The 26759-nt window shown below is 39.8% G+C and overlaps 1 protein-coding gene across 1 annotated transcript in view; it reads right to left on the bottom strand.

Annotated features, from left to right (window-relative positions):
* Positions 1-17427, bottom strand: part of xrcc4 (X-ray repair complementing defective repair in Chinese hamster cells 4) — a 36853-nt gene extending 19426 nt beyond the window's left edge. Inside the window, exons 1-6 of the mRNA XM_034148961.1 lie at positions 17336-17427; positions 13894-14036; positions 12028-12212; positions 8583-8749; positions 8132-8263; positions 3711-3844 (exon numbers count right to left, since the gene is read on the bottom strand). Coding sequence (XP_034004852.1) covers positions 3711-3844; positions 8132-8263; positions 8583-8749; positions 12028-12212; positions 13894-14035 — 760 coding nt within the window. The 5' untranslated portion in view covers position 14036; positions 17336-17427. The remainder of the gene's footprint in view (positions 1-3710; positions 3845-8131; positions 8264-8582; positions 8750-12027; positions 12213-13893; positions 14037-17335) is intronic.
* Positions 17428-26759: the final 9332 nt, after the last annotated feature.

The raw sequence follows: 26759 nt of genomic DNA on the forward strand, positions 1-26759 counted from the left end.
CACATCAGTCAGGGGCAGTGATGGGAATTAGTGGAGTACAAATACTTCGTTACTGTACTTAAGTACATTTTTCTGGTATCAGTACTTTACTCCACTACTAATTTTTCTGAAGACTTTTTACTTTGACTTCTTACATGTTGAACACAAATACCTGTACTTTCTACTTCTTACATGTTGAACACAAATACCTGTACTTTCTACTTCTTACATGTTGAACACAAATACCTGTACTTTCTACTTCTTACATGTTGAACCCAAATACCTGTACTTTCTACTTTTTACATGTTGAACTCAAATACCTGTACTTTCTACTTTTTACATGTTGAACTCAAATACCTGTACTTTCTACTTCTTACATGTTGAACACAAATACCTGTACTTTCTACTTCTTACATGTTGAACCCAAATACCTGTACTTTCTACTTTTTACATGTTGAACTCAAATACCTGTACTTTCTACTTCTTACATGTTGAACCCAAATACCTGTACTTTCTACTTCTTACATGTTGAACCCAAATACCTGTACTTTCTACTTCTTACATGTTGAACACAAATACCTGTACTTTCTACTTCTCACATTTCCCAAACAGGCTGGTTCCTTTAGTTTGAATGTGTGTTTGGTGGCGTGATCATTATTATTTAGAGTCATTGCGTGCCTATTGATTTGAACACGATCCGTGTATCCATCATTTCCTGGTCTTCTCTAAAGAAGAGGGACCAATGGAAACGTTGTCATGTTGCCGTTGTTCAGCATGGAAACATTCATTAGCTAACAATGACATTATTGTTCTATTAATATAAAGGGAGGTCAGGTACTCTTTAAAACAGCTGCTAGTTATGGGTACTTTTTACTGAAGAACATTTCAAAGCCTCTTTACTTTGACTTGAGTAAAGAAGTTTAGTCAGTACTTCTACTTTCACCAGAGTATTTTTAAACACGAGTATCTGTACTTCTACTTGAATAAAGAAGTTTAGTCAGTACTTCTACTTTCACCAGAGTATTTTTAAACACGAGTATCTGTACTTCTACTTGAGGAAAGGATGTGTGTACTTTGGCCCTCTCTGGTCACAAATAAAGTGAGAAAGATCCTATAAATAATAATGCAGATAATTGCACCATGAAACCATGCATTAAAATACCAGAATCAGAAACAGGTTTATCACGAGGTGAGTGGACACGTACGAGGAATTTGACTTGGTGTCGTGGTACATACATAAACGTAAAACAACAATTAATAAGACAGATAGAAAACTATTTTAAGAAAAACTATAATAACGTAAAAAATATAGTCAAATAAAGCAGTATTTACATTGATCTATAGAATATTAAAACTTATCAGGATAACATTAATATTACAATTCATTTCAACAAAAACTCAAGTTACGGTCACGTTAATGTTGAGAAGACTGCTTGCTCAATATCCATTTTTTAATTGTAGATATGTGTATATTTAACGGCCATAAATGCAGAAGCAGATTGTGCAAAGGCATGAGACGTGAAATGTTTGTTGGAAAACGTTCTTAGGGTCCAAGTTTGCACATCAGGGACGGCAGATTGGAGATCATGCTGAACGAAGTCCATCAAAGTGAGATATAAAGGCAACATTGGGTGTTTACTTTCATGTTACAAGGCTGCATGCACATGAGAATATAAGTCGAACTTTCATCATTACGAGCAATGTAAACAGCTTAGAAAAAGGGCAAACAAGTTAAATAAATTGTGCATTTAAACACAATCACTGCCAAAATCAGAGTTATTGTGTCAACATGTAAAGTAGACCCTCATTAGAGCTGCAGAATGAATGAAACAGCTGTCTTAATAAGCTAAGAAACACCAAGTGAAACCAGCTTTATGTGTGAAGTCTTAAACAGCGCTCTGTACGTCTGTCATATCGACCTCTGAAAAGTCCCAATCGACCAATCAGAATCAAGTATCAACTAAACCATGAACACTGAGTGGGACCATTAGAAGTGTTTATACACATTTACTGAACTACATGGATCGAACACACACACACACACACACACACACACACACACACACACACACACACACACACACACACACACACACACACACACACACACACACACACACACACACACACACACACACACACACACACACACACACACACCACACACACACACACACACACACACACACACACACACACACACACACACACACACACACACACACACACACACACACACACACACACACACACACACACACACACACATTTCCTTTGACACCCCACCACCCCCTCTTTTCTATCTGCTGGCCTTACGTCTGACTCACTGTCGTAGCAACAGAAAAACACAAATCCTGAGTTTCCTCATCAGACGGAGAACAGGGACACCTACTACGTAAAAGAAACCTGACCTGAGTGAGAAAGTGGAAAATCAGGGGTGTGAACAGCCGTGAGGAGGAAACTCCCCTAAAAACATGCCCTAGAAATATTCATTTTTCACTCAGGAAGGTTACGAATGGAATAAAATAATCTGGGAAGTGGCAGACATACTTTAAGGTGTATATCAGTATGTAGTGTCTCTACTTTAAAGAGTCCTCTCCTGCTGATGTTCAGGTGTATATCAGTATGTAGTGTCTCTACTTTAAAGAGTCCTCTCCTGCTGATGTTCAGGTGTATATCAGTATGTAGTGTCTCTACTTTAAAGAGTCCTCTCCTGCTGATGTTCAGGTGTATATCAGTATGTAGTGTCTCTACTTTAAAGAGTCCTCTCCTGCTGATGTTCAGGTGTATATCAGTATGTAGTGTCTCTACTTTAAAGAGTCCTCTCCTGCTGATGTTCAGGTGTATATCAGTATGTAGTGTCTCTACTTTAAAGAGTCCTCTCCAGCTGATGTTCAGGTGTATATCAGTATGTAGTGTCTCTACTTTAAAGAGTCCTCTCCTGCTGATGTTCAGGTGTATATCAGTACGTAGTGTCTCTACTTTAAAGAGTCCTCACTGATGTCATGCTTAGTTTCTGGGCTCCACACACACACATCTCCTTTGACTCCCAAAATGTGACTTTAATGTGAGAATACTACCATATATTTTGACACCTTGTGAACGGCCCATGGGAGAAATAACATTTACCATCATCTGCACTGGGCAGCATTACAACATGTGACAGGTACTAAGTACTTTCCTGTGTATTTAGTGATGTCATGGTTAGTTCTTTGGGCAAGAAAAACACAAAAATAGTGTCAAATTTCTCCCCTCACATTTTTTAAAGAGGCCCTGTTTCAGTTTGTTGAGGTGTTTCCTCTCCTGTCGTGGTGCTATAGGTTTTAGTGCATGTAAATGGTCTGCAAAGGGTAAAATCCCTGTAAATATAAAGAGCTTTTTGAACATCATATTACATTTTAATAAAATCTTAAATTAAATAGTAGAGCATTTTCTTTTAAAAAAATGGAAAGAAACAAAAACTTAATCAAGCTGTTGTTTTTTTGTGATATTCACTTTTTTTTTTTTTTAAATAATGTAAAACTTAAAGTTGTTTTGTTTTCCCCAAAACATTAATCTCTATCTGGCCGAGGAAAATGTTGAGTTTCCAGAAACAATAAGCTAAAAATAAGCTTGTAATAATAGTCAAATCTTCACTAAAGCACATTTTTCCTGACAGTTTAATAAAGAAGAAGTGGTTTTCTCAGATGATTCATATTACTGGAGGTCAGACTGAAGGTCATGTGACTCACCGTGAGTCGAGGAGTTGGAGGGTGGGGTCCTCTTCACTTCCTGTTGCTCTTCTTCATCGGTGCTTCCTCCGTATTCGTCCTCTTCCTCATCATCGGCTGATTTGACTGCATCCTGCTGTTTCTGTTCCTTAGAACTGAAACAGAGAATTATGAAACATAACGAGGTCAAACATCACCATCAAACCGTCACTCTCTCATGGCCTGAGACGGCTGAGTCAGAGAGGTGCAGTCATCACAGGCATCAGAAAGTCTTGAGCAACTAGAATAGTTAAAGTACATTTCGATTAAATACAAATAAAAAATTGTAAAAAATGTGCATTTATTAAAAAAAGAAAATGGTTAGTTTCATATTTTTACTTATACAATTTTTTTTTTGTGATATCTTTTAACTGCAGATTTTCAGTTTAATTCCTTATGCTCAAATACGTATTTAATTATATTTTAATGCAGTATTTTACTTTACTTATGTTTATTTGTATATATAATTACATTTTATTTTATAAACATTTTTTAATGTTAATATGAACATTTTATTCTATTTGAATGCAATTTTTGACTTAAAGGGGACCTATTATGCAAAATCCTCTTCTACATCAACATGTGTCCCCTCTTCTTCATGTCTCTTCTACATCAACATGTGTCCCCTCTTCTTCATGTCTCTTCTACATCAACATGTGTCCCCTCTTCTTCATGTCTCTTCTACATCAACATGTGTCCCTCTTCTTCATGTCTCTTCTACATCAACATGTGTCCCCTCTTCTTCATGTCTCTTCTACATCAACATGTGTCCCCTCTTCTTCATGTCTCTTCTACATCAACATGTGTCCCCTCTTCTTCATGTCTCTTCTACATCAACATGTGTCCCCTCTTCTTCATGTCTCTTCTACATCAACATGTGTCCCCTCTTCTTCATGTCTCTTCTACATCAACATGTGTCCCCTCTTCTTCATGTCTCTTCTACATCAACATGTGTCCCCTCTTCTTCATGTCTCTTCTACATCAACATGTGGTCCCCCTCTTCTTCATGTCTCTTCTACATCAACATGTGTCCCCTCTTTCTTCATGTCTCTTCTACATCTACAGTGGTCCCCTCTTCTTCATGTCTCTTCTACATCAACATGTGTCCCCTCTTCTTCATGTCTCTTCTTCATCAACATGTGTCCCCTCTTCTTCATGTCTCTTCTACATCAACATGTGTCCCCCTCTTCTTCATGTCTCTTCTTCATCAACATGTGTCCCCTCTTCTTCATGTCTCTTCTACATCAACATGTGTCCCCTCTTCTTCATGTCTCTTCTACATCAGCATGTGTCCCCTCATTCTTCATGTCTCTTCTACATCACCATGTGTCCCCTCTTCTTCATGTCTCTTCTACATCAACATGTGTCCCCTCTTCTTCATGTCTCTTCTACATCAAGCATGTGTCCCCGTCTTCTTCATGTCTCTTCTACATCAACATGTGTCCCATCTTCTCCATGTCTCTTCTACATCAACATGTGTCCCCTCTTCTTCATGTCTCTTCTACATCAACATGTGTCCCCTCTTCTTCATGTCTCTTCTACATCAACATGTGTCCCCCTCTTCTTCATGTCTCTTCTACATCAGCATGTGTCCCCTCTTCTTCATGTCTCTTCTACATCAACATGTGTCCCCTCTTCTTCATGTCTCTTCTACATCAACATGTGTCCCCTCTTCTTCATGTCTCTTCTTCATCAACATGTGTCCCCTCTTCTCCATGTCTCTTCTACATCAACATGTGTCCCCTCTTCTTCATGTCTCTTCTACATCAACATGTGTCCCCTCTTCTTCATGTCTCTTCTTCATCAACATGTGTCCCCTCTTCTTCATGTCTCTTCTACATCAACATGTGTCCCCTCTTCTCCATGTCTCTTCTTCATCAACATGTGTCCCCTCTTCTTCATGTCTCTTCTACATCAACATGTGTCCCCTCTTCTTCATGTCTCTTCTTCATCAACATGTGTCCCCTCTTCTTCATGTCTCTTCTACATCAACATGTGTCCCCTCTTCTTCATGTCTCTTCTACATCAACATGTGTCCCCTCTTCTTCATGTCTCTTCTTCATTAACATGTGTCCCCTCTTCTTCATGTCTCTTCTACATCAACATGTGTCCCCTCTTCTTCATGTCTCTTCTTCATCAACATGTGTCCCCTCATCTTCATGTCTCTTCTACATCAACATGTGTCCCCTCTTCTTCATGTCTCTTCTACATCAACATGTGTCCCCTCTTCTTCATGTCTCTTCTACATCAACATGTGTCCCCTCTTCTTCATGTCTCTTCTACATCAACATGTGTCCCCTCTTCTTCATGTCTCTTCTACATCAACATGTGTCCCCTCTTCTTCATGTCTCTTCTACATCAGCATGTGTCCCCTCTTCTTCATGTCTCTTCTACATCAACATGTGTCCCCTCTTCTTCATGTCTCTTCTTCATCAACATGTGTCCCCTCTTCTCCATGTCTCTTCTACATCAACATGTGTCCCTCTTCTTCATGTCTCTTCTACATCAACATGTGTCCCCTCTTCTTCATGTCTCTTCTTCATCAACATGTGTCCCCTCTTCTTCATGTCTCTTCTTCATCAACATGTGTCCCCTCTTCTTCATGTCTCTTCTACATCAACATGTGTCCCCTCTTCTTCATGTCTCTTCTTCATCAACATGTGTCCCCTCTTCTTCATGTCTCTTCTACATCAACATGTGTCCCCCTCTTCTTCATGTCTCTTCTACATCAACATGTGTCCCCTCTTCTTCATGTCTCTTCTTCATTAACATGTGTCCCCTCTTCTTCATGTCTCTTCTACATCAACATGTGTCCCCTCTTCTTCATGTCTCTTCTACATCAACATGTGTCCCCTCTTCTTCATGTCTCTTCTACATCAACATGTGTCCCCTCTTCTTCATGTCTCTTCTACATCAACATGTGTCCCCTCTTCTTCATGTTTCTTCTACATCAACATGTGTCCCCTCTTCTTCATGTCTCTTCTACATCAACATGTGTCCCCTCTTCTTCATGTCTCTTCTGCATCAACATGTGTCCCCTCTTCTTCATGTCTCTTCTACATCAACATGTGTCCCCTCTTCTTCATGTCTCTTCTACATCAACATGTGTCCCCTCTTCTTCATGTCTCTTCTACATCAACATGTGTCCCCTCTTCTTCATGTCTCTTCTACATCAACATGTGTCCCCTCTTCTTCATGTCTCTTCTACATCAACATGTGTCCCCTCTTCTTCATGTCTCTTCTTCATCAACATGTGTCCCCTCTTCTTCATGTCTCTTCTACATCAACATGTGTCCCCTCTTCTTCATGTCTCTTCTTCATCAACATGTGTCCCCTCTTCTTCATGTCTCTTCTTCATCAACATGTGTCCCCTCTTCTTCATGTCTCTTCTACATCAACATGTGTCCCCTCTTCTTCATGTCTCTTCTACATCAACATGTGTCCCCTCTTCTTCATGTCTCTTCTACATCAACATGTGTCCCCTCTTCTTCATGTCTCTTCTACATCAACATGTGTCCCCTCTTCTTCATGTCTCTTCTTCATCAACATGTGTCCCCTCTGTGGAAAGAGACTCTGAAAGTTTCAGGAACAAAGATTCTCTCTCTTTTTGATCCATTTTTATAAAAACCTGTCTGAAAATGAGCTGATCAGATTTTGGCCACTTGATGATGTCATAACGATGTGTTGTCTTGTGTAACCATTAGCCAATCAGCAATCAAGGTAACCCCCCCCCCCCCCCACCTTATCACCTGAATCTCCTCCTAGAGCACCATTGAGTTCTTTGTAACCAAATGTCTCTCAGAGGGGCGTGGGGAGGGGCTCCTTATTTTCATCTAAAGTAACAGACAGAGAATCAGCACTTTGGAAACAGGGCTGAAACAGAGGGGATTATGGGTAATGCTGCAATTTGGTGTTTCAGCCAATCAGAGACAGGCTCTGGATATATCTGAGACCTGTAATATATTGATGAGAAACAGTATGATAGGAGACCTTTAAAAGTATTCATGTTTTCTTCCATGTGTGTTTTTATTTCTCCACTTTTCACCTTTTTTTACAGATGAAAAACTAATGAAAAAACATATTTTTCCCAAATTATTTTTTAAAGAACTTCAGGTTAAAACCTTCTTTTCATCTGTTCTTGAGTCTAAAACTAACCGGAGCTAAATTAAATAGACCGTACTGCAAAAGATACATACTAGATTTCTCTCACTGTCCCCTCAGGGCTTCCGTAGAAAGTGATGAAGCTGACGTTTCAAGTTTGAACGTTCATGTGCTCAGCAGCTAAATTGTAGATATGGCAATGAACAACTGAAGTCCCAGGCTCCTCCAATGTTCTTTAAAAAGTTCAGGTGTGTTTCAGAGAGCGAGGGGTTAAATGGAGCAGCAGGTAAACAGTGATCTACCTGTCGCCCTGCAGGTGAGTGACAGCTTCCTGAAGGCTGCGGATCTTTGCTTTCTTCTCGTTCACGACCAAAACAAAACGGGAGTACAGCTCTGCCTCCAGGGACGCCTTACCACCCGCATAGCGCTTCAGTCTACACACACACACACACACACACACACACACACACACACACACACACACACACACACACACACACACACACACACACACACACACACACACACACACACACACACACACACACACACACACACACACACACACACACACACACACACACACACACACACACACACACACACACACACACACACACACACACACACACACACACACACACACACACACACACACACACACACACACACACACACACACACACACAACATCTGGGGTCAAATATCTTCTTCACACAGAGACAAACTGTGTGTTATGTTCTGTGTATTTACTCTGCAGAGATGCGCTGGTGTTCTCCTCTCATCTTGAGGTTCTCCTCCTTCAGGTTCTGGTTCTCCTCCTTCAGGTGGTTCCCTCTCTGCAGACTGTGCGTCAACAACTCTCTCAGCGCCTCGGCTGGATCCGGGTCGGCCTTCAGAACCGCAGAACCCAACCTGAACTGAGAGGAGGGAGAACAAAGTTTCAATACAGTCTCCATGTTTCCATCAGTATGTAGTGTCTCTACTTTAAAGAGTCCTCTCCTGCTGATGTTCAGGTGTATATCAGTACGTAGTGTCTCTACTTTAAAGAGTCCTCTCCTGCTGATGTTCAGGTGTATATCCGTATGTAGTGTCTCTACTTTAAAGAGTCCTCTCCTGCTGATGTTCAGGTGTATATCAGTATGTAGTGTCTCTACTTTAAAGAGTCCTCTCCTGCTGATGTTCAGGTGTATATCAGTATGTAGTGTCTCTACTTTAAAGAGTCCTCTCCTGCTGATGTTCAGGTGTATATCAGTTTGTAGTGTCTCTACTTTAAAGAGTCCTCTCCTGCTGATGTTCAGGTGTATATCAGTATGTAGTGTCTCTACTTTAAAGAGTCCTCTCCTGCTGATGTTCAGGTGTATATCAGTATGTAGTGTCTCTACTTTAAAGAGTCCTCTCCTGCTGATGTTCAGGTGTATATCAGTATGTAGTGTCTCTACTTTAAAGAGTCCTCTCCTGCTGATGTTCAGGTGTATATCAGTATGTAGTGTCTCTACTTTAAAGAGTCCTCTCCTGCTGATGTTCAGGTGTATATCAGTATGTAGTGTCTCTACTTTAAAGAGTCCTCTCCTGCTGATGTTCAGGTGTATATCAGTATGTAGTGTCTCTACTTTAAAGAGTCCTCTCCTGCTGATGTTCAGGTGTATATCAGTATGTAGTGTCTCTACTTTAAAGAGTCCTTTCCTGCTGATGTTCAGGTGTATATCAGTATGTAGTGTCTCTACTTTAAAGAGTCCTCTCCTACTGATGTTCAGATGTATATCAGTATGTAGTGTCTCTACTTTAAAGAGTCCTATTTATTTCTTTAACACTTTCTCTGTTAAATCTGCTTATTTAAAAAGTGTCTTACTTCACCACCTCTCAGAGAAGTTAAATAAATAACCTCAGAAATGGAAACAGTTCTTCTGGCAAACCCTTCCTGGTGTTGCCTCATAGTTTCTTTACTCAGTTTGCATTACGCTCCGTACCAGAAACTAAAGAAAACAGCCGACTGCTCACATTAAAACATGATCGAATGACAAACCACAACCAACCAGTGATTATCAGAGAATAATCCCAGATCATTTGATAATCAAAAATTGGTAAAAGAACATTTTGATGCAAACATGTCCGACAAATATAGAGATTTCCAGCTTATTTCTGTGTTAAAATCAAATTAAAGTGGATATTTGGGGGTTTTTGACTAACAATCATAGCCTCTGAGGAACTGGGATGATCATTTTTGACTTTTCTCTGACATAAAAAGACCAGACGATTAATCTAGAAAGAAAAATAATGATTAGTCGCAGCTTGAACCAACTTTTGGAACCAACAGGTTTCTTATTTGAGCTGAAAATCCTTAGAGTTACAGAGAACATGCCGACAAGATGCATCACACACACATCCAAATACACGTCTGGTATGCTAACACTGCAGGTAACAGCTGTGTGTGTGTGTGTGTGTGTGTGTGTGTGTGTGTGTGGGTGTGGGTGTGTGTGGTGTGTGTGTGTGTGTGTGTGTGTGTGTGTGTGTGTGTGTGTGTGTGTGTGTGTGTGTGTGTGTTTTGCAGCTGTAAGGGAAGCAGCTATTAGAGGGGCCACCGACCATGCATTGGACTGAAGCCTTTCATTATGACTCATAACTGTAAGATGGATGAATTACTGCTTTGTGTATTTTTAAGTTGAGCAAGAGATGACACATGGTCGACACACTTCTGCAAAATCCACCGTTTCTAACTCTCGTTTATGTTTAAAACAGAAGCATCGATTCATTTCCTTTTCATTGCAACACACACTCAGATTTCCATCCTGTCATAAGTACCATAGCAACACGGTTTTGTTTTTAAGTTATGAAGGAGTGTGTGCTCTCAACTGAACCCTGAACAGGGATTCTTCAGGCAATAGCTGAACTTTATCATACTGGTCCCACTAATGTATATCAGTATGTAGTGTCTCTACTTTAAAGAGTCCTCTCCTGATGATGATCAGGTGTATATCAGTATGTAGTGTCTCTACTTTAAAGAGTCCTCTCCTGCTGATGTTCAGGTGTATATCAGTATGTAGTGTCTCTACTTTAAAGAGTCCTCTCCTGCTGATGTTCAGGTGTATATCAGTATGTAGTGTCTCTACTTTAAAGAGTCCTCTCCTGCTGATGTTCAGGTGTATATCAGTATGTAGTGTCTCTACTTTAAAGAGTCCTCTTCTGCTGATGTTCAGGTGTATATCAGTATGTAGTGTCTCTACTTTAAAGAGTCCTCTCCTGCTGATGTTCAGGTGTATATCAGTATGTAGTGTCTCTACTTTAAAGAGTCCTCTCCTGCTGATGTTCAGGTGTATATCAGTATGTAGTGTCTCTACTTTAAAGAGTCCTCTCCTGCTGATGTTCAGGTGTATATCAGTATGTAGTGTCTCTACTTTAAAGAGTTCTCTCCTGCTGATGTTCAGGTGTATATCAGTATGTAGTGTCTCTACTTTAAAGAGTCCTCTCCTGCTGATGTTCAGGTGTATATCAGTATGTAGTGTCTCTACTTTAAAGAGTCCTCTCCTGCTGATGTTCAGGTGTATATCAGTATGTAGTGTCTCTACTTTAAAGAGTCCTCTCCTGCTGATGTTCAGGTGTATATCAGTATGTAGTGTCTCTACTTTAAAGAGTCCTCTCCTGCTGATGTTCAGGTGTATATCAGTAGGTAGTGTCTCTACTTTAAAGAGTCCTCTCCTGCTGATGTTCAGGTGTATATCAGTAGGTAGTGTCTCTACTTTAAAGAGTCCTCTCCTGTTGATGTTCAGGTGTATATCAGTATGTAGTGTCTCTACTTTAAAGAGTCCTCTCCTGCTGATGTTCAGGTGTATATCAGTATGTAGTGTCTCTACTTTAAAGAGTCCTCTCCTGCTGATGTTCAGGTGTATATCAGTATGTAGTGTCTCTACTTTAAAGAGTCCTCTCCTGCTGATGTTCAGGTGTATATCAGTAGGTAGTGTCTCTACTTTAAAGAGTCCTCTCCTGTTGATGTTCAGGTGTATATCAGTATGTAGTGTCTCTACTTTAAAGAGTCCTCTCCTGCTGATGTTCAGGTGTATATCAGTATGTAGTGTCTCTACTTTAAAGAGTCCTCTCCTGCTGATGTTCAGGTGTATATCAGTATATATGTATGTATATAAAACGCTGACTCATTCCCTAGTTTTAAGACTCATTCCTTGGAAGAGTGTTTGAGACTCACAGAGATGTCCTTCTGAACCTTCTCGTAGGCCAGCGTGAGGGTGGAGGTGTGTTTGGGGGGCGACGGCGTCAGATTGAAGCTGAAGGAGCTTGTGGTGTCGGTCAGCGCCTGATGGAGGTCCTGAACGTATCGCTCCATCTGCATCTCCAACTCCTCCGCCTCCGCACACACCGAGGCCTCGCTCACTGCGGAGACACACGGAGGAAACGTTGGGCAGAGATGGCAAAAGTACACACATCCTTTACTCAAGTAGAAGTACAGATACTCGTGTTTAAAAATACTCTGGTGAAAGTAGAAGTACTGACTAAACTTCTTCACTCAAGTCAAAGTAAAGAGGCTTTGAAATGTACTTCAGTAAAAAGTACCCATAACTAGCAGCTGTTTTAAAGAGTACCTGACCTCCCTTTATATGAATAGAACAATAATGTCATTGTTAGCTAATGAATGTTTCCATGCTGAACAACGGCAACATGACAACGTTTTCATTGGTCCCTCTTCTTTAGAGAAGACCAGGAAATGATGGATACACGGATCGTGTTCAAATCAATAGGCACGCAATGACTCTAAATAATAATGATCACGCCACCAAACACACATTCAAACTAAAGGAACCAGCCTGTTTGGGAAATGTGAGAAGTAGAAAGTACAGGTATTTGGGTTCAACATGTAAGAAGTAGAAAGTACAGGTATTTGTGTTCAACATGTAAGAAGTAGAAAGTACAGGTATTTGGGTTCAACATGTAAGAAGTAGAAAGTACAGGTATTTGTGTTCAACATGTAAGAAGTAGAAAGTACAGGTATTTGTGTTCAACATGTAAGAAGTAGAAAGTACAGGTATTTGTGTTCAACATGTAAGAAGTAGAAAGTACAGGTATTTGTGTTCTAAATGTAAGAAGTAGAAAGTACAGGTATTTGTGTTCAACATGTAAGAAGTAGAAAGTACAGGTATTTGTGTTCAACATGTAAGAAGTAGAAAGTACAGGTATTTGTGTTCAACATGTAAGAAGTAGAAAGTACAGGTATTTGTGTTCAACATGTAAGAAGTAGAAAGTACAGGTATTTGTGTTCAACATGTAAGAAGTAGAAAGTACAGGTATTTGTGTTCAACATGTAAGAAGTAGAAAGTACAGGTATTTGTGTTCAACCTGTAAGAAGTAGAAAGTACAGGTATTTGTGTTCAACATGTGAGAAGTAGAAAGTACAGGTATTTGTGTTCTAAATGTAAGAAGTAGAAAGTACAGGTATTTGTGTTCAACATGTAAGAAGTCAAAGTAAAAAGTCGTCAGAAAAACTAGTAGTGGAGTAAAGTACTGATACCAGAAAAATGTACTTAAGTACAGTAATGAAGTATTTGTGAAAATTAATTATTATTAACTAAAAAAAGAATTGTTATGAATGAATAAATAAGTACAATTAAGCAGGTGTTTAAGGAAAATACATATATATTTTAGATGCCATTATTTACTTTATTAAATACCTAAAAGTGGACACAGATGGGACTCGAACCGCCCGTTTGAACTGCCAAGGCGTCAAATAATGGAAAGTCTGAATATCTGCAGCTTCAGAGCGTTGGAGGTGAAGCTCATAAAACGTTTCCAGTGAGTGAAGCTGTCCGAGCAGTTGAAGAGGTCAACGACGCTGTAAAATGTTCCCAGGTGAGGTCAGAAAGGTGTGTGTGTGTGTGTGTGTGTGTGTGTGTGTGTGTGTGTGTGTGTGTGTGTGTGTGTGTGTGTGTGTGTGTGTGTGTGTGTGTGTGTGTGTGTGTGTGTGTGTGTGTGTGTGTGTGTGTGTGTGTGTGTGTGTGTGTGTGTGTGTGTGTGTGTGTGTGTAGAGGTCAGTCTAGGTGAGATGATTTTGTTTTTTTACCGTCTCCTCTCCAGGCGTCCTGTCCGTCAGTCAGCAGCAGCTGGAAGCCGGACTCTAAGCCCCGCCCCTTCCAGGCCACCCGCAGGAAGTAGGCGGAGTCAGGCTCAGACGGGATGCAAACCTCACGCACCGACACGTGCATCCTGAAACACACACACACACACACACACACACACGAGCAGTATGGGTCATATTAATGTTAGGGCACATTAAGCAGAATTGTTACTGGGTTGAAATTCAGAAATGCATCAATAAGCGTTAGAATCAGATTAGATCGAGGCTAACACTCCTTTACATTTTAAAGGTTGTGTGTGTGTGTGTGTGTGTGTGTGTGTGTGTGTGTGTGTGTGTGTGTGTGTGTGTGTGTGTGTGTGTGTGTAAGAAATACTAACATTACAATAAAGATAATATGATATATGAGTGACAAGATAATAGTCATTTATTCAAAATATACATTTAAAAAATAAGATTCCAATCATACAAATAAGAAATATTATAGACATATATATGTATAATGATAATGTCAGTAATAATAGTAATGATAATAACAATAATAACAACAGCAGAAACCCATGGCTTTAGAAGTGGAGGTTGTTTGGTGTGTGTACTGGTTTATTTGCACCCTGAACATCTTCTCTCTGAATATTCCTACAGCATTTATTTATTTGTATTCTTACTTACACTACAGTATTGTAATGTCTGTGTTTAACTTCAAGTCACTTTGTTTTGAAAGTGGTGCAGACATGAGGATTTTTAAAATGGTCTTCAACATATATACATTTAGATCAGGGCTGTCCAAACTTTTTTCACCGAGGGCCACATACAGAAAAATATACGAAGGGCTGGGCCGCTCACTAGAGGAGAGGTTTATTGCCTCATAAGTTCAGTTATAAGTCGGCAAAATCAATCAAATGTAGGTTAATGATGCTTAATCAGCGTACATCACAGCTTCCCATTATTTTGTTGGCAGCTCATTCCTTAAAACAGAAGATTGCTGATAATAAGAGGAAATATGAAGGGTGTATTTCAAGCTTGTTATGTAAATAAGTTATTGAGCTTTTTCTTATCAACTCAGCAGTGGCGGCCGGCCCATAGGGGCGCTAGGGGCGCCGCCCCCCCTCTTCCCACATTAAAAATAAAAAAAATAAAAAAATATATATTTAAAAAATATATTTTTTATTTTTATTTTTATTTTTAATAAACAAGGTAAATATTATATAATTGGTATCAGTAAAATGTATAATCTACAATAAAATCTCGTTTAAAATTGTGTTACGATGTCTAAAGTTACTGATAAGTCACATGTTTCCTGCCTGGCCTTGCCCGTGTATCATTACTCCCTCTCGTCTGGGCGCTATGCACAGCGCCCGGACGAGAGTGCAGCAAGTGCAGCAGAAGCCACCTGTTGCTATCTTTAAACTATGCCGCCGAAACATAATTTCAGCCAATCAGCGTCGTCAAATCTGATGGTCACAGGGCTCCTACGTGAGCGCCCGGTGCAGTCTGTGAGTTGTTTGGACTCGTATCCAAGGAGACAAAACAGGAAGCTGTCATACACTCTGGAAGCTACCATTAGCAGCTAATGAAAACTCTGTTTTTGACATAAAAATGGAATTATGGATCATCAATCATTTTTCAAAGTGACACACACATTGGATTAACCTATGGATTAACCTTCAGCTGCGTTTTTCTTGTTTTTGATCAGAATTGTTATTCTGCAAAAGGTGAGCATATCTCCGTGTTTTGCTACCTAAAGCTACGTCGTGTGATGTCTGTATTTGCTTCCCCTGTCGCGAGTTCTGATCGCTCAGTGATGATACTTATATTTGTAGAATCTGGAATCTCAGCTTGTTAGCACAGTTTATGCTGTAGAAACTATGTCCAGGACAAGGTGTTTGGAAGTTTTGGAAGATTCATAGCTAACCACACTGAAGTTTTGGAGGTATTGATCAGTCTTCTCATATTTTTAAGCCTCAAATTGTCCTCCCCCCCCCCCCCCCCCCCCTCTAACATCACCAGAAGTCATAATGTAGGGGGTCTTTTCTCAAAAAAATGCCACAGCCCCACCTAAAATATTTTCCACCAGCCGCCACTGCAACTCAGATATGTTAGAAAATGTTTTCAGGTTTAATTGACTGAATATATTTGAAAAGTGGGCTTATTAACACGTGAATACCACTGTATAATATCTGTTTAAGTTTCATTTAAAGGCCATACTGCATTATATATTTTTTATTTGCTGAGGGCCGATTCAAAATGGTCCACGGGCCGCATTTGGCCCCAGGGCCGTAGTTTGGACACCCCTGATTTAGAGCAATGGGACATAGGGAAAAAGCAAAAAAATATGTCTCGGTTCAAGCTTTTTTTTCAGGACATTTTTGACAAATTATACTTTGCAAAAGGCGACAAAAAAAAGCAATTTTGACTCCACTGAAGTTCTGTTTGCTCACAGCTCCTGCCGGGTTGTGTAATTGTTAAACATGGGTTCTGCGTCGGGTCGTGAAATGACCGAAGTGAAAATGATTAGTCATGCATGCTTGGTGCACCGTGTCATCAGAGGTGTGTGAGCAGAGACACACAACCTCTCATTAGCTGCAGAGAAACCTCAGTTAGCGCTGTGCTTAACGACCGGCCACAGTAGCATGCTTACACACACACACACACGTTTCATCTTTAACTACATCCTACACCGACACCTGCTTCAGCTCTAAATATATGCAGACCGTTTTAAAGACACTGTTCTCTGAGGTGCGTGAGTCTCTCTTTCATTGGATAATAACAGGATTTGACAAACACGGTGCATATCTCAACAACTTCAGGAATTAACTGAGGTTTCATTCTGCACAGTTTCATGATGCTGAGACGATGAATACTGACATCTGTTTTAACTGAACTTGTAAATTACTAAATCAATAAAAATACAATTATTATTTTTTAAATTAGATGGATTATGTCTATTAAATGTCAGAGAAACAAAGTTTACAGACAATGTGATGTGAGTATCGATCAACAGTCCACAGATAATCAGAATCACATAAAATAAAGCTTTACATTGGATTAATCTACAGAGAGGAAAATAACCTGACACTGTTTTGAGTGATGTTTCCTCCATGGACTAACTTTAACAAGAGAGAAATAAACACTTTTACTATAGGTATCTAGACTACTTCATCAAATACATGTTGCTGAGGCTTTACTGAAGTACTGCTCTGAGTGGAGGACTTTTATAATGTTGTTTTAGTACTTTTTATTAAGTAAGTTAAACTCTGACAAACCTCCCTCGTCTGCAGAATGAATGCTAGCAGCTAGCTGTTAGCATTCTGTTTGTAAACAAAGGCTCTGAAACTACAACGCGCTGTTAATAAAAGCGTAGAAGAAGACAGACTCGATCACACCTGCAGCGACAACTTAACAAGAAAAACATGTGATCTGTTTCTCTCACCTGAAGCAGTTTATCAGCTGGAAATGTTTGTTTTTTAGTTTAAAAAGAAGAGCTGTTGCGACGCTAGCTCCTACGTCATAGTCCAGCGACACACACAGCCGAACAGCTGATCGAAAAGCACATGGAGGGGAGGGGGGGGGTTCACCTACAATAGTGGTTACGGTATTATAATTATTGATGCATTCATGTATTTATTAGTTTAGTTTTGCAGCTGGTAAAGGTGAAACTTATTTTGAATGATAGACCAATATTTTTATATTGACTTTGAAAACTGCTGGGTATATTTTAATCTGTATTAGTTCCATATATGTTCCATTTCCATGCTTATTGTTTCTGCATTTTGTAATATAATGCACATATTTTCACATATTTATTTATCTTCGTCCTATGAATTATTTAAGGATATATATCAATGTTTTATGTCATACTTCCATACTCACCGTAGCTGTATATTGTATTATCCACATGTGTTTACATTATCGGACGAGAAGAAGCACGTTAAAGTTGAAATATAATCTTCTTTCGTCCCTCATCGTGTTGTTTTGGTTTCTTCGTCACAGAGGAGAGAGGAAATTAAACATTAATGGGATTACTGTGAGATCTGCAAACAGAGACTCTCCAAGAACAACGGTGAGAAAGAGAAACAACAATAAACTTTTCTTTCTTGTTTTGTTTGCTCAAAGGTTTAAATTGATCCCTTCCTGTTTATCTTTGAGTTTTTCTCATCATGCAGTTTTTAAATTGATCAGAAACGACTTGAGACACTAAATACTGATGAACACCTGAACATCAGCAGGAGAGGACTCTTTAAAGTAGAGACACTACATACTGATATACACCTGAACATCAGCAGGAGAGGACTCTTTAAAGTAGAGACACTACATACTGATATACACCTGAACACCAGCAGGAGAGGACTCTTTAAAGTAGAGACACTACATACTGATATACACCTGAACATCAGCAGGAGAGGACTCTTTAAAGTAGAGACACTACATACTGATATACACCTGAACATCAGCAGGAGAGGACTCTTTAAAGTAGAGACACTACATACTGATATACACCTGAACATCAGCAGGAGAGGACTCTTTAAAGTAGAGACACTACATACTGATATACACCTGAACATCAGCAGGAGAGGACTCTTTAAAGTAGAGACACTACATACTGATATACACCTGAACACCAGCAGGAGAGGACTCTTTAAAGTAGAGACACTACATACTGATATACACCTGAACATCAGCAGGAGAGGACTCTTTAAAGTAGAGACACTACATACTGATATACACCTGAACATCAGCAGGAGAGGACTCTTTAAGTAGAGACACTACATACTGATATACACCTGAACATCAGCAGGAGAGGACTCTTTAAAGTAGAGACACTACATACTGATATACACCTGCACAACAGCAGGAGAGGACTCTTTAAAGTAGAGACACTACATACTGATATACACCTGAACATCAGCAGGAGAGGACTCTTTAAAGTAGAGACACTACATACTGATATACACCTGAACATCAGCAGGAGAGGACTCTTTAAAGTAGAGACACTACATACTGATATACACCTGAACATCAGCAGGAGAGGACTCTTTAAAGTAGAGACACCACATACTGATATACACCTGAACATCAGCAGGAGAGGACTCTTTAAAGTAGAGACACTACATACTGATATACACCTGAACATCAGCAGGAGAGGACTCTTTAAAGTAGAGACACTACATACTGATAAACACCTGAACATCAGCAGGAGAGGACTCTTTAAGTAGAGACACTACATACTGATAAACACCTGAACATCAGCAGGAGAGGACTCTTTAAAGTAGAGACACTACATACTGATAAACACCTGAACATCAGCAGGAGAGGACTCTTAAAGTAGAGACACTACATACTGATATAACACCTGAACATCAGCAGGAGAGACTCTTTAAGTAGAGACACTACATACTGATAAACACCTGAACATCAGCAGGAGAGGACTCTTTAAAGTAGAGACACTACATACTGATATACACCTGAATATCAGCAGGAGAGGACTCTTTAAAGTAGAGACACTACATACTGATATACACCTGAACATCAGCAGGAGAGGACTCTTTAAAGTAGAGACACTACATACTGCATTAAAAAACGGTGTCCGTTATTAATTAGTTCTGATTTACTGTCAGGTTGCATTCGAATAGTCCATTTAGCTTAGGAACCTTCCTCACGGAGTGAAATGACCCGGAAGTCCCTCAGTGGCAGCCATGATAAGTGCCGTTCGAATTCTCTAAATTAAAAGGAAAGGAGGTTTCAAACTTCCTTTATAACCTCCTTTAGCTTAGGAACCACTGGACCTCCCTAACCTAAAGGAGAGGAGAAAATGCTGCCCCACAATGCCTTGCGGCCGCAGCATTTGCCGTCACACAACAGTCGGCTGTTCACGGAAACAACCGATTATGAACGAGAAATGATATCATGAAAGTTACGGTGCTTATTAAGCATTTCAAAACGTATGTGGTAAGTTGCCAAAGTGCTTTGTTTTGAACGTTCATCAGTATTATAATCTAAAAGAGAAATATGAACGTTAGTTTTTACTGAAATGATCAAATAAAGTCAACATTTCACAGTCTTTACTGAGCTGTGTGGGGTTTGTTCAACTTTTAAAAGATGTTTGAATGGTGATATACACAGTGATAGATGTTCAGGACTAACGTTTATAATAAATACATTTGTATTGATTTTAACATCTTTTCATACAATCATACGTATTGGGATCATTTGTATTAATGTGGACCGGAGGGAGAGGGTGATGAGCATAAGTTTCACTTTCCTTTATTATTTCAATTCCAACTTTGGTCATGAAGAATATGTTTCTCTGTTGTCCCCGTTCATAAAGCATAACAGCATCAGAGCACGGTGCAGAGTCTCTAGATGAGTTTACAGTAGTCCCTCGTTCTTATTAAACATCCATGTTGTAGTCCGCTGTATAGAAAACTGTAGTTTCCATAGTTTCCCCACAGCAGCAGACGCACATTTATGACGTCCGCTGGCGCATCATAAACACGTCGGATAGTGAAAGTGCAGTCGGAGGGTGTTTCTCAATCGCGAGTAAAGCTGCTTCAGAGCCACTATTTCAAGCATACTACGTCATCGAGTGCCGCTGAAGTACTGTTCCAATCTCCAGCATACTTGGAAATCTACCGAGCCCGGCGTACTCCGTTTGGAGAAATATCGAGGCTGCACATGAGTAGACTCCGCGTCCTTAAAATCCCCACAATGCTTTGCGCACGGACCAATTTCCCCAAATCTGTGGTCGGAAGATGTAAGGAGGCGGGGCCTCTCATATGACGCACACCTGCACACTTGCTAGCCTGTTCCACTCTTTGTTTTCCGAATGGCAGGAAGTATTCTTGACTCGCTTCTGAAGCAAGATGCTCGGCAGACATGTGCTACCAAGCAAGCGTACTCGCGATTGAGAAACACCCGGATTCTCTAAAGCACCGCAGTCTCTTCTCCTAAGTCCTTTTGAATTCTCCTATCCACTATTCCTTAACCCCGTGACGTTTCACACAGAGGTCAAGGACTAGACGATAGGAGCTGATTTTTGGACTCCCCTCAATCACACACTCTGTCTTCCAGACGTCTGAGTAAACACGTCTCTGCTGTCTCTACTTTCTGTTTTAATTCATCAGATTGTTTCTATAATGTTGGAGAAAGCTGGGCCTGGAAACAGATTGTTACATTTGGCTTTACATCTGAATGTAATGTGCAACATCTCTGAGAAACAAAGCTCTTTTCTTCTACACTGATGTAGCTGCTGGATTTTTGTCAAACTGCTTTGGTATTCGTGGAAATGTTCTTTATATTGGATGAGAGAAGCTTTGTTACTCAAGATGTGATGGGTTTCTGCTTTATAATGTCTTTAGTTTCCTCATGCCAGATATACACAACAGGCTACAAAAAGGGAACACAATGACCAGATAGATGCAAGACATGCAAAATGACTAAAAAGATAAACAAAATGATACAAATATACACAAAAGGAATACAAATTGTACAAAATGACTTCAGATAGACACACATTGACTACAAAGACACGCATAATCACTATAAAGTGATGCAAAATGATCATAAATAGACACAAAGTGACTTAAAACGACCTCAAAGAGACGCAGAATGACCTCTGACATACAGAGAAAACCATTGTCTCATAATTCGCCCACTGCTGGAGGATAACCAGTCAGACAACAGTGAGATGTTTAAACGATGGCCAACATGATTCTGAATAAAGAGTTTATTCACAGCGATCCAGGCCTGGTGATAGAAAAGGTCTCTTTGGGTTATTTATTTAGATTGGCACATGGAGGGTGTGATTCTGGACCGGGCTGGGTGGGAGTCGAATGGGAACAGAGTCTTTAAGCTACGATAACATTTAACCTCAACTGTCCCCAGATCTCAGCTTTTATATGTTGACAGAATGTCTTAAAAGAAACTCAAATGAATACAAAGTTGAAATTCTGTAAATATATGAAACAGATATCAGGGTTTTGTCTGCACACGGTAACAGGAGCGCTTCGCCCTCATACCAAAATGCAGATTTTCCCCGTAAAATGTTAAAGTGATGCCAGAAAACAATATTGCTGTTCCTCAAACACTGTATAATTTCTCCAGAAATAAGAGAATCAAAGCTTTGTTTTTACGGAGCTCCGACGTCACGTTGTTGTTTGCGTCAGGAGACATCTTGTATACGGGCGTCATGTTCTCTTGATAATTGAGTTATCAATTTATATATCTTATAAACAAGATCAGCGCCACAGTACTCATACTATATCTTTCTAGGAAAACCCATAGCTTACATCAGCTTAAGTTTTAACATCCAACTTAATTTCCTCTTAAGTTTAACCAAGCTTGGGGTTTGTTTATCTTCCGGTTAAAAAACATTCTTCTAATGGCCACCAGAGGGCGATTGTTGCAAACAATTCTATAGAAGTCTATGAAAAGATGACCCTACTTTTAACATGATATCAGTAAATATCTAATAGTTTTAGACAAGTTATTGGTCTCAGATGCTAGTTTAAAGTAATCTTTGAAACGAAGATGGCAACAGCTCGAAGAAAGTGGCTGCCAAAAACCTAGAGGATGACGATCAAAGAACAAAGATGGCGATGGCCAAACGCTAAAATGGCGACAAGCAAAATGCCAAACTATATAATCTTCTAAATGTGACGCCAAAAACCAATGGTGGACGTCACAGTGAATTTGTCCCCTTCTTATATGCCCTTTAAGATATGTCTGATCATCTGACTCCTTCTCTTACTTGTTCCAGTTTCACTTTTGTCTGGCGAAAAGTGAAGAAATGGTCACTATCTAGTAGTTTAAGACAAGTTTCAGGTCTCAGATGCTAGTTTAAAGTCATCTTTGAAACGAAGACAAGATGGCAACAGCTCGAAGAAAGTGGCGGCCAAAACCCAAGAGGATCACGGCCAAACAACTAAGATGGCGATGGCCAAATGCTAAGATGGCAACAAGCAAAATGCCAAACTATAAGCTTCTAAATGTCCAAAAACCAATGGTGGACGTCACAGTGACTTCGTCCAATATGCTGTCCATGGTTAAAGTATGTCCGATCTTCCGACTGCTTCTCTTACTTGTTCCAGTTTCACTTGTGTTTGGTGACCCGGTAAGAACACTCATTATTACTGAGATGGAAACCCAAGCTGAAAAGCCAAAACTGAATGATTCCTAAAGGGTTTTCTGTCCCTCTCTCCTCTCTGGGATGAAATGACTCACTACAGTACGTTACTCCACGTTGCTGTTCAATGGGAAAGTGACTCTGAGATTTTTAGACCTTCCTGATGTCCGATGATAAACACAAACATGTTTCCCGGCAGCTTCTCCGGAGGGCCTTATTATTTCCCATACCGTCGTCACAGATCCACACGGGGCCTTCAGCTTCTCTGTCATTAACTCTTCACTTTCATCTCCTCCTTTTCACCACTCAGGGATCCTTCCTTCGAGCACTTTAGGCTAAAATCCTGCAGTAATGACTTCCAGCTCAATGTTTAGGTAACAAGCGTTTCCTGTAAGTGTCCGCCTGAGGAAAGCTGCTGAATGAAACCTGTCTTCGTCACTGTCGTCAACATTCAAAGGTTATTATATGCACCGTAGCTACAGTGTAGTTATGGCAATGAAAATCTTAGGTCCCGAGCTTCTCCAACAATGCAACATAAAGACATTACACGATAAAAAAGTCGAAATTCGGAGAAGCAAAAAATAATTCTATATTTTCTTAAAATGTAAGAATTCTGAGAGAAAAAGTAAAATGATTTTTTAAAAACAATTCAGGAGGAAAAAGTCAAATGTATAAGAAAAAAAAGAAACAGATTTGGCAAAAACAAATGTTTGCATTTTTCGGTTTTTTCTTTTAGTCAGAAAGATTCTTTTTCTCAGAACGAAAAAGAAAATATATTTTTGTTGGATTAAAAAAAATGTAAATAAAATAAATGTGGCCCCGAACAACTCAAAGGATAATGTTTGCGATGTAATACCATAAGTGAAATATCTTTTGGGAATTGGACCTTTCCTAAAACTGCTGGTCACTTATTCGACTTGTAAAACTGCATTTATTTGGGACTATTTTCAGCGGGGGATTTATACATATACTCCAGTGAGTGTGATCGTCGTACAGTTTTTTAAAATAGTTTTTGGTCAACGATGGACCTCTAGGGCACAGAAGAAGAACATCAGGCTTTAATACACTCAGGTTTCCATTAAAGTGCAGTACAGTACTTTGAAATTGGGTGGAAGGTGTTTAGGTCATGGCAATTAACCTGTGATGTTACTGTGAAGTTATGCTACATAAGCACAAAAAAGAAGAAGCAGGAAACTCCCTCTCGCAGTTAAACAGTTACACAACACAGTCCATAAAGTTAGAAGTTCATTAGAGCTGGCCGACTTTCCAAAGCAGGGGCCAACAAGAGGGGATTATGGGTATTTACTGTTAAAAAGGGCTGCGTTCAGTGGGTCCTCTCTTTCAGTGCAAAGCAAGAGCAAAGATGGACAAATCTCACCCAACAGAAGAAATACTCGGTCCCACTTTGGAGACACTTCCTGGGTCGGAGAGATTAAGCAACACCATGATGGAGAATTGAAGATTGTAAAGTAAAATATCTCCTAATATTGTTGTAAAGACAAACAAAAAACAATTTAGCAAATTAAAATCAGCTAGATTTGGCTTCATTATCGTTAATGTGTACATTTTCCGACTCCTCCATTCTGTGAGCATCTAAAGCTAAATTAAATGGTGAACTATAAATGCTGAAATAAATGTCATCACACTCCATCCAACATTTCAGTGTGAACCAAAGTGGTTGACCGCCTGCATCGTGTTGTTTAAGCAGATACAAATTTTTCTCTGCATCTCAGACGTCGTTGTGGGAAGACTATGATGATAAAAATATGTTCAGGACAGGATGAAGAAAGGCTGTTGGGCAATCCAGCAGCAGAAAGACAATAGACCCCCGCAAAGCTCCTCTTAAATTGGATCCAGGAGACATGTGAATGAGCCCTCTGTGCTTTTGTTATGACACACACACACACACACACACACACACACACACACACACACACACACACACACACACACACACACACCACACACACACACACACACACACACACACACACACACACACACACACACACACACACACACACACGCACACACACACACACATTGTGTAATCACTCAGTGTGTCTGGCCGCATCAGGCTCTTTGGAAACCAGAAACATGGTGGGGGTCTCCGGAGGAAAACCTCCAGGAGCTGGACCACCACATTTTAATTGACTTTTACCCAAGCGGAGATTCTTTGGAGCAAAAACAGTTTCAGGAAAGCACCCAGAACCAGAACAGATACATACAACACAGCCTCATTAATAATGAAATGGCATTTCCTCCGCAAGTCATTTCACTGATTGGTTTTGGATCTGAAAGAAAGATGTGGAAACATGAACAAGATGGTGGTGATGAGGGGATATTAATATAGAAATGAGTCTTTTGTTTAACTGTATTCTTTGTTTATTTGTATTTTAAACTGCCATGAATGTATGTAGTGTCTCTACTTTAAAGAGTCCTCTCCTGCTGATGTTCAGGTGTATATCAGTATGTAGTGTCTCTACTTTAAAGAGTCCTCTCCTGCTGATGTTCAGGTGTATATCAGTATGTAGTGTCTCTACTTTAAAGAGTCCTCTCCTGCTGATGTTCAGGTGTATATCAGTATGTAGTGTCTCTACTTTAAAGAGTCCTCTCCTGCTGATGTTCAGGTGTATATCAGTATGTAGTGTCTCTACTTTAAAGAGTCTTCTCCTGCTGATGTTCAGGTGTATATCAGTATGTAGTGTCTCTACTTTAAAGAGTCTTCTCCTGCTGATGTTCAGGTGTATATCAGTATGTAGTGTCTCTACTTTAAAGAGTCCTCTCCTGCTGATGTTCAGGTGTATATCAGTATGTAGTGTCTCTACTTTAAAGAGTCCTCTCCTGCTGATGTTCAGGTGTATATCAGTATGTAGTGTCTCTACTTTAAAGAGTCCTCTCCTGCTGATGTTCAGGTGTATATCAGTATGTAGTGTCTGTACTTTAAAGAGTCCTCTCCTGCTGATGTTCAGGTGTATATCAGTATGTAGTGTCTCTACTTTAAAGAGTCCTCTCCTGCTGATGTTCAGGTGTATATCAGTATGTAGTGTCTCTACTTTAAAGAGTCCTCTCCTGCTGATGTTCAGGTGTATATCAGTATGTAGTGTCTCTACTTTAAAGAGTCCTCTCCTGCTGATGTTCAGGTGTATATCAGTATGTAGTGTCTCTACTTTAAAGAGTCCTCTCCTGCTGATGTTCAGGTGTATATCAGTATGTAGTGTCTCTACTTTAAAGAGTCCTCTCCTGCTGATGTCCAGGTGTATATCGGTATGTAGTGTCTCTACTTTAAAGAGTCCTCTCCTGCTGATGTTCAGGTGTATATCAGTATGTAGTTGTGTCTACTTTAAAGAGTCCTCTCCTGCTGATGTTCAGGTGTATATCAGTATGTAGTGTCTCTACTTTAAAGAGTCCTCTCCTGCTGATGTTCAGGTGTATATCAGTAAGTAGTGGCTCTACTTTAAAGAGTCCTCTCCTGCTGATGTTCAGGTGTATATCAGTATGTAGTGTCTCTACTTTAAAGAGTCCTCTCCTGCTGATGTTCAGGTGTATATCAGTATGTAATGTCTGTACTTTAAAGAGTCCTCTCCTGCTGATGTTCAGGTGTATATCAGTATGTAGTGTCTCTACTTTAAAGAGTCCTCTCCTGCTGATGTTCAGGTGTATATCAGTATGTAGTGTCTCTACTTTAAAGAGTCCTCTCCTGATGATGTTCAGGTGTATATCAGTATGTAGT

The sequence above is a fragment of the Trematomus bernacchii genome, unplaced genomic scaffold (assembly GCF_902827165.1).
Source record: "Trematomus bernacchii unplaced genomic scaffold, fTreBer1.1, whole genome shotgun sequence".
In the NCBI taxonomy this organism is placed as follows: Eukaryota; Metazoa; Chordata; class Actinopteri; order Perciformes; family Nototheniidae; genus Trematomus; species Trematomus bernacchii.